The sequence below is a fragment of the Equus caballus genome, chromosome 10, assembly GCF_041296265.1.
Source record: "Equus caballus isolate H_3958 breed thoroughbred chromosome 10, TB-T2T, whole genome shotgun sequence".
Taxonomy (NCBI): domain Eukaryota; kingdom Metazoa; phylum Chordata; class Mammalia; order Perissodactyla; family Equidae; genus Equus; species Equus caballus.
In genome coordinates this window covers 85,232,739-85,242,015 of record NC_091693.1, presented here as the reverse complement: position 1 = coordinate 85,242,015, position 9,277 = coordinate 85,232,739, and the positions used below count along the sequence as shown (strand labels likewise).

Below are 9,277 nucleotides of genomic sequence, written 5' to 3'. Positions count from 1 at the left end.
ACCAGCAAGCTCAAAGAGAAAAATCACATGATCGTATCAATAAATGCAGAAAAAGCATCTCTTAACAACAAAGAAACAAAAGACTCAATTAAAAAATGGACAAAAAGTCTGAACAGACATTTTTCCAAAGAAGATATACAGAGGGCCAAAAGGCACACAAAAAGATGTTCAATATCACTAATTATTAGGGAAATGCAAATCAAAACTACAGTGAAATATCACGTCACACTCGTCAGAATTGCTATAATTAATAAGGCAAAAAATAAAAAGTGTTGGAGAAGATGTGGAGAAAAGGGAACACTGATACACTGCTGGTGGGAGTGTAAACTGGTGCAGCCACTAGGGAAAACAGTATGGAGGTTCCTCAAAAGTTAAAAATAGAACTGCCACATGATCCAGCTGTTCCACTGCTGGGTATTTATCCAAAGAACTTGAAAACATGAATGCATAAAGACATATGCACCCCTGTGTTCACTGCAGCATTATTCACAATAGCCAACACTTGGAAACACCTAAGTGTCCATCAATGAATGAGTGGATAAAGAAGATGTGTTATATATGCACAATGGAATACTACTTAGCTATAAAAAAAGATAAAATCTCGTCATTTGGGACAACATAGATGGACCTCCTTGAGGGGATCACACTAAGTGAAATAAGTCAGATGGAGAAAGTCATATACCATATGATCTCACTCATAAATAGAAGATAAAAACAACAACAAACAAACATATCGATACAGAGATTACATTGGTGGGTACCAGAGGAGAAGTGTGGAGGGAGGAGGGTGAGAGGAGTGATAAAACGCATGTGCACAGTGATGGATGGCGATTAGTCTTTGGATGGAAAACATGATGTAGTCTACACAGAAATCAAAATACAATGGTGTTCACCTGAAATTTATATAATGTTATAAACCAATGTTACCTCAGTAAAAAAAATTTTTAAAGAATAAATTAATTTTGATGACAAGAAAAAGAAAAAGAAAAAGAAAAATCATTTGACAAAATCCAGGACCTGTTCATAATAAATAACTCAGTACACTGGGAATAGAGGGGAACTTCCTCGACTTGATAAAGAATATCTACAAAAAAGGCTATCACTGACATGATACTTGATGGTGAGAAACTTAAAACTTTCCTACTAAGATCAAGCACAAGTGTTAGGGGCACTAGCCTGTGTGCCCTTCAACAGCCATGTGTCCTTCTAGCCCCCTTCTAGGCAGGAGACCAACCATCTGGGCAGGAAAACCAGCTACTGGGATTTGTAACAATCCAGGGTGTGGCCAGCCCGGATCTTACCTTATCTCACTCAAAGAACATCACATCTTAAAGCAACACACAGAGCCCAGACGTGAGCTACTATTCCTGGGAACTCTGGCTGTACCAGGCATAGCCCTTCTTGTCAAATATAGAGGCTTTCTGCCCCTGTCTTTATAAGCAACACCCTCCCCATCCATGGCAGCGGGTACACACTTCCACCCAGCCAGTGGCCTCTGGACATTCCCTGTAACTCCCAATAAACCTATATGTCTCCTTAGCTGACTCCGGGTCTTTTCTTTGGTGTCACCACAGCCTATCCTGCACTGATTACTCAACTGGGTGTGCAGCCAGACAATTGGCAAGCCAGCCAGGAGATGAAGTAAAGCCCCCTGAACACCAAGACTCTGGGCAACGGGAAGGGGAAATCCACAGGGGTAATCGCAGGTTGCCCAGTGTCCTCCCTATGGGGGCCAATCGCCACCATCCTTGATGGATGGGACCCACTGGGTGAGCATGAGGAGGTCCCCAAAATGCCAAAAGATCTAGGGTAAGTCCTGGGCATGAGGAAACCCAGGCCATTGCTGCTGCCAAGGGTGGCTTTTACTCACTGTGGGCTGCCTTACAATGAAGGTAGCGGAAATCCAGGGCATGATATATGATGAGAAAAACCAATCAAAAGCCCAGGCAGTTACAACAGGTGTGGGGTGGCCTCCTCCCACCATGGGACAGCTGACAACAGGAGCTAAGATGGAAGCAAAAGCAAGGCAGTTACAAGAAGAGCCACTGACTTTGATCTCACCCTGGATGAGTATGTGTGGGGGTGAGGGCAAGCCAGGAGTGCATGGCCACGGCAGAAAGTGCCTGCAGGGGCAGGGAGAGTGCAGCCAGCACATGGTCCAGCGCCGGCCACCTAGCAAGGAGGCAGAGCGAAGTGGGATGCTGAGTCCGAGGGGCTGGTGGCCAGGGTTCCCCGCCCTCCCTCCTCTCCCGCAGCAGTACGACTGAGGCTGAGCCAGGCTCAGAGAGAACAGTTTGCGGGCAGTTGCCAGGGTTCCAGGTGGTGACAGGCACCCCTCTAGAAAAGAGCAATAAGGAGCCAAATGCTGTTCTGGTGGCTTTTTGGCAGAAGCTGGAGCCAAAACAAAGATCCGCAAAGCCACCCCCAGCGCCCCCAGCTGCAGCCTGGAAACATCCTAGCCCACCCCCTACACACACATCCCACCCCCAACCCCTCTGCCGACTAGAGGGAAGGCCAAGGGACCCTATCTCACCCCTGCAACGCCGTGCAGGCGGCTCGGGTATCGGAGGACCAGAGGCCACACATGAACGTAACAAGGGTCTTAGCAGCAGAAGGCATTTTCCTGTGGGAGGGGAGGGTGGAAATGAGCAAAATGGCTTCTGTCATTTCTCACCTCATCTTGCGGCAATGCCTCTATAGCATTGCCCAGTGGACAAAAACCCCTGATGTTGCCCTATTACCTTATATTGATGATGTCTATTAATCTCTGAGTCTTTTTCTGACCTCCAGGAAGCCTCTGGCCCCCTCAGCGCCAACCTATGCCAGTGAGGATGGGTGGTGAATGACAACAAAACATAAACATGTAGATGTTTCCATTTTCAAAAAAGTAAACGACAACAATGAGATACACTACATGTCTACTGGAATAGCGAAAATCCAAAACACTGGCAACACCAAATGCTAGCAAGGAAGTGGAGCAACGGAAACTCTCATTTGCTGCTGATGAGAGTGCAAAATGGTACAGCCACTTTGAAAGACAGTTTGGCAGTTTCCTAGAAAACTGAACATACTCTTACCATAAGATCCAGCAATCACTCTCTGGTGTTTAACCACAGCAGCTGAAAACTTATGCCCATACAAAAACTTGTACACAGATGTTTATGGCAGCTTTATTCATAATCACCAAAACCTGGAAGGATCCAAGATGTCCTTCAGTAAGTGAATGAATAAACAAATTAGTACATCCAGACAATGACTACCATTATTCGGTGCTAAAAAGAAATGAGCTATAAAGCTGTGAAAAGACATGGAGGAAAGTTAAATGCATATACCTAAGTGAAAGAAGCCAATCTGAGAAAGGTACATTCTCTACAATTCCAACTATATTACATTCTGGAAAGGGCAAAACTATGGAGACAATAAAACAGTGATTGCCAGTGGTGGGACAGGGCTGGAAGAGAGAGATGAAGGCAGAGAATGGAGGATTTTTAGGACAGTGGAAATGTTCTGTAGGATATTACAATGATGGATATATGTCATTATACATTTGTCCAAAACCACTGAATATACAACACCAAGAGTGAACCTTGAGGTGAATTATGGACTTTGGATGATTATAGCGTGTCAATGTAGATTCATTCTGGGGAAAAAATGACCACTCTGCTGAGTGATGTTGATGAGGGGAGCTATGTATGTGTAGGAGTAGGTGGTAGACAGGAAATCTCTGTATTTTACTCTCAATTTTATCGTAAATGTAAAATTGCTCTTAAAAAAAACAAAGTCAAAAAACCCCACCAACTATGGTACATCTACACAGTGGAGGACAATGCAGGAATAAATAGGATGAGGAAAATCTGTGTAAACTGATATGGATATATTGTCCAATTTTGTGTAAGAAAGGAAAATTTAAAAATCTCTATCTGCTTAATTTTGCAAAAATAAATACAGGAGTGATAAACCAGGAGCTAATGACATTAGTTGTCTACGCAGGGTAGATGAGAAAGGACTGGAAGGAGAAAGGGGGGACAGTTCTTCTGAGTGTCTTTTTTCATCTAATTTTAACTTTTGGAACTATGTTAATATTTTGCATACTCAATAAAATTGACTCAACAAAAATGGAACAACCTCTAAATGGAATATAAACAGAAACAAATGAATACTACTCTACTTCAAAGAATAATGTAACTACACTGAAGGGGGTGAAAAGATTATCCGACCAATTCTGAAACACAGAATTCTGACTATAAATTCTTAGTCTAGAGACACAAAGAACTGGAAACGTTTCTTGAATTCTACTTAGTAGATTTCTTTGTCTTGGTGGTGTTGGTTAGCAATTCCGATCTTCCATGTATTGTAGTATTGAGCAAATGAGTAAATACATCGATGATGTTGGGAACCAAGTTTCTCACTATTGCAGAAGGGAGATACAGAAAGGCTTAGAAAGAACCATGTGGAACCGGATGGTAATTAAACTCATGGCTTTTATGTATGTAGTTATAAACATAAATAGAGGTAGAAAGAGAGAGACAGGCAGAGATGTAGATACAGATTCTGCTTTGTTGACTAGAGGGGCCTGGGTGCAACGACACCCCCGAAGTAATCAGGCACCAGCGCTCACTAAAGGGAATCAGGGCTCCTTGGAGAAATGGCTCATTCCAGAGTTAGCACAAGGAAAGTACAAGATGAGCCTAAAACATATTTTGTACCTAAAAGTAAGGAAGTGCTCAGAAATGATGTGGGTATATCAATAGGATACAAGAGCCCCTTAAAGCAGCTCCCACGGGCCAAATCTGTGACAATTGGAGAACCAAAATAAGTAATGATTATAGTGTATTTTAATCCACTGGAATAAGAAAGAATCCATGAGCCTATATAGATAACAAATAATAAACAAACAAGAAGAGAACGTGCTTTCTTACAGTCGAATGCCGATAAATGTAGAAGGAATAACGATGGTTTAAAAAATCACCCTTTGCAAATGTCCTAGTAAAAACTGAATCAGGGAAGAATTATTAATGGATACTCAAGTCAACAGGTGACAATTTAAGGGGAAACAGGATATTTAGAAGATTTCAATTATTCCCTCTCATGAACAACATAAACTACAAAGGCCAAAATAGTGTCTTCACAGAGGGAAGCCTGGTGAACACCAACTGCACCAAGAGATCAGATTTGGCACGAATAACAATGGCGCAAACCAACATCTTGTGCTTCCAGAGAGGAAGCACTGAGGACACTGTCACTAACGTAGTGTTCCTGCCCAAATGCCAAACCTGGATCCAATCACGAGGAAGTGTCAGACACCCAAACTGAGGGACAGTCTGTAAAATAAGCGACCCGGACTCTTCAAAGACGCCAGCACTATTTGGCAAAGGCTGAAGAAGTGCTGCATGTATGAGACCAAAGAGACAAGAACACTTGATGCAACGAGCGACTCTGGTTTGCATCCCAGGAAAGAAAATAGTATGAAGGACACTATTGAAAATATGAGAAAAATTCGAATTAGATCTGTCAATTAAACGATAGTATTGTATCAACACTAAGCTTCCTGACTCGGGTTGTGTGAGTTACTGTCCTCGACCTTAGGAGAAACACGCGAAGTATTGAGAGGCAAATGGGGAGAAAGTTCAGGGGTAAAATAAAGATAAATATAAGTAAATACAACAAGAATACTATCAATTGACGAAGCTCAGGGAAGGGTATACAAGTTCTTTATATTATTCTTACAACATTTCTGTATCTTTGAAATTCTTTCTAAATAAATACTTTTTAAAGAATGCAACTAACCTTATTTTTTTACATTTTCAGGTTTTTAAAATAAAACAAGCTCATTATAAAATATCGGCTACATAACAAAAGATATAAAGTAGCAATTGCAAATCCCCTGTCATTCCATGACGCCTTAAATCACTGGTGTTCCTTCCTTCAGAATGATTTTACTCCTACCTACTTCTTTTTAATGGGACAATGAATATACAAAATGAAGGTATAACATCACACAATCTCTGTGCAATAAAACCTAACTTTCATTTTTCTGTGACTGAAATGTTTACGTCTATGTTGAGCACCCATTTGATCTGATACAGTGGCTTTCAGAGAAACTCAGAAGCCACAAGGGCATCCACAGTTCAGCTCAGCTCAGGGCTGCACCCATCCTCCCCTCGTCTCCCCACAGTGGAGTTCAGTCCCGTGTGGTCTCCTCTAGTTCCCAGGCTGCAGTGGGGCAGGGGACCCTGACTGCGGGAATTCCATCGATATTTAGGGTAGTAACATTTTTACCATATAGCTGCAAATAGTTTCCAATTTGTGTCTTGTCTTTCAGCCTCTCTGTACTGTACATTTTTCACTGCATAAAATTTTAAACTAAATCCTACAAGTGGAGAAAATATGTAAAAAGAAAATCCAATGGCAGTAAGTTAACATTTCAAATTAATTGGAATTAATGACCATAATCCAATTGAAATTCTAATGGAAATTGGCGGTTTTTTTGAAGCTCAGGTCACAAGATTTTTCATCACCAGCAAAGCCTCTGTCCCCTGGACAAACTGGTCTGTATATGAGAAATGAATGTGGAAGATTTCCACTCTGGTAATCCGAAACTCTGACCAATGGTATTGCCCCTCAAATAAGTACTGGAATCTCTGTGATTAATAACCACATTTTGAAAAATTAGAGAGATACATGTACACATGTATCTCCTTTTTTTAATTTTAGGCAATCCCAAAGGTGACAAAATAAAAGCTTTATCTCCCTCTCTTTTTACTAGTAATTCCTGCCTCTCCCCACCTTGGCTTTATTATATAAATCAGGGGTTGACAAACTATAGCCTGTGAGCCAAATCTAGCCCTCTATCTGTTTTTGTAAATAAAGTTCTATTGGAACACAGCCACTCCAATTTCTTTCACATATTATCGACCATACTTCCATGATGTAATGGCAGAGTTGAGTAGTTGCAACAGAGACTGTATGGCCTAAAAATATTTATTATCTGGCCCTTTACAGAAAAAGTTTGTCAATCTCTAGAAAATGACAGCACGCATACTATCCATGCTATTCTATCACTTGCTCCCCATTTAACAAGAGCCAAACATTCAATATATAGATCTACTTCTTTATAATATTGGAATATCATTCCATTGTTTATTTAAACAAATTCCACAATTTGTTCGACCAGTCTTTTAGGTTGTTTTCTGGCCCTTGCTACTGTAAAAGATGATATTTTCATGCACTGGTGCAAATTATATCTGCTGGCACAGTTTTTACAATTGAAACTGCCAAATGAAGGTAACGCGCATTTTTTATGTTAGTAAATATTGCCTAATAGCCAAATATAAAAAGTTTTATGACAAAAGTGATTGCAGAATGGATTCAATTCCAAAGTGGGACCGACTTCTTTTATTCTCCCTTCTGTTTAGATAATGCTGGGCAGAAAAATACAGCCACAGATACAAGTGAGAAAATAAATATAGTAAGGAAGGTATAACATGGCATAATCTCTGTGCAAAAGAAAAATGTAACTTTAAACTAATGCATGTTCACAGAAATGAAAAAGAGGGAAGGAAATATATATCAAAAATTATGCAACATAGCTTTTTGAGGAGTTAAGGAAAAATAGAAAACTTTATTTTATGATTCTTCACCACAAAAAGTCACTTACATTTTGCCAAAATTCTCCTACAGATTAGATTATATAATTGTTTCAAATGTGGGTAAATAGGTCTTTAGTTGCAAAATTTCAGAGACAGGCTGCACTTTTTCCTGGTAAAAGTCAAGCCCAGTAAGAAGTTCCACATCTCGGACCCGGGCAACGTGTTCTTTCAATCTTTCCTCAACCCAGCTGGCTTCCTGTTTACCTTCCTGTAAAAGAGAAACAAAAGACTGTTTTCCATAGGCCGTGATTTTTCATTAACAGGAAGATCTTTCATTACTTAGAAGTCCTCCTTTGTCCTGAGTTTTCTTTAATTGAGGGATAATTGCCTTACAACATGATGTTAGTTTCAAGTGTACGACAGACTGATTTGATATTTGTTCCTGTAGTTTTGCCTTAAAACTTTAATTGATACGGCTAACTTTTGTTGATTAAAATAAATAAAGAATACTATAGCAAATACAGAGCATCACAAAGTCACATTTTAGCCATTTTTATATTGACTTCAGACGTAAATTTTTTTAACAAATGAAATATTAGAGATGAAGTTAAGTCCCCAATGTTCCTCTACTCAGAGCTAATCATTATCAGGAGTCAGTGTGAATCCAGACTGTTTACACAATTTTACTGCACGTCAATATACAATATATGGTATTGATTTATGAGTTTTCAAGTTTCCATAAACGATGTTATGAGTGGTATTCTAGGATTACTTTGCATTAGTGTTGTGTTTGTAATCTATGCATAGTGATGTGTCTAGATCTAGATAAGTCATTTGTTTTTACCTGTGGTTTGTGGTAGCACAGTTTATTTTTTTGTCGCCATGTTGATAGTATTTTTGGCCTTATAAATGATACTGTAATGAATAACTTGGCACCTGCCTCCTGTGTTCAAGAACTTGAGTTTCTAGGACATGTAAACGGAATCGCTGGGTCAGAGAGTAGATGCAACTTTGACTCTGCCAGATATGAAACCTAGCACTGCTCAAAGTGTTCACACCAATTCACACTTCCACTGGCAGAGGACGATAACCCCCAACTCCCCGCATCCTTGCCAAACCACGGGGTGAAAGAGAGCTTTATCCTTGTTTAAATTTTATTGCCGCAAGAGATCTTATAGTTGAGTATCTTTTCAGATATTTCTTGGCCGTTTGAATTTTTATAGGTTTTTTTATTATACAAAAGTTCAATAATTTAGAGCCATGGATTTCCATGAAATTCCTTATTCTTTATTTACTAATTTTCTGATATTCTTATGATATTGCTAATTTTCAGTTAAATTTTTTTAAAGTAAGACAGTTTAAAGGTTTGTTTAATTAGATGAGTGTGTGTTAATAACTTTCATTTGACTTCAGCACAGTGGTTTGCTTGTTTTTTTAAATATGCAGCCTTAAAATAAGCAGCTCTTGTTGGAGCCACAGGAAGTATACGGGGAAATTACTTTTCGCTTCTAACCACTGAAGCATTTCTCTGTGTGATATTCATGATGTGAGTTAATTTTTTAAGTAATAAATATGCAGTATACTAATTCTAGCTTATATTTCCAATGGGATTCTAATTCAGTCTTTTTTTCCTGCCTTTCCTAATTCACATTTCAGCAGTATTTACTATTTTTGATCACTTTTTTCCT

At 39.5% G+C, this 9,277-nt stretch overlaps 1 protein-coding gene across 7 annotated transcripts in view; it reads right to left on the bottom strand.

The window, feature by feature from the left end:
- Positions 1 to 7,590: 7,590 nt before the first annotated feature.
- ENPP3 (ectonucleotide pyrophosphatase/phosphodiesterase 3) overlaps positions 7,591 to 9,277 on the bottom strand; it is an 87,976-nt gene continuing 86,289 nt past the window's right edge. For all 7 annotated transcript variants that reach the window (XM_070223867.1, XM_070223866.1, XM_070223864.1 and 4 more), the window contains one exon: positions 7,591 to 7,857. In XM_070223867.1, coding sequence (XP_070079968.1) covers positions 7,687 to 7,857 — 171 coding nt within the window. In that variant the 3' untranslated portion in view covers positions 7,591 to 7,686. The remainder of the gene's footprint in view (positions 7,858 to 9,277) is intronic.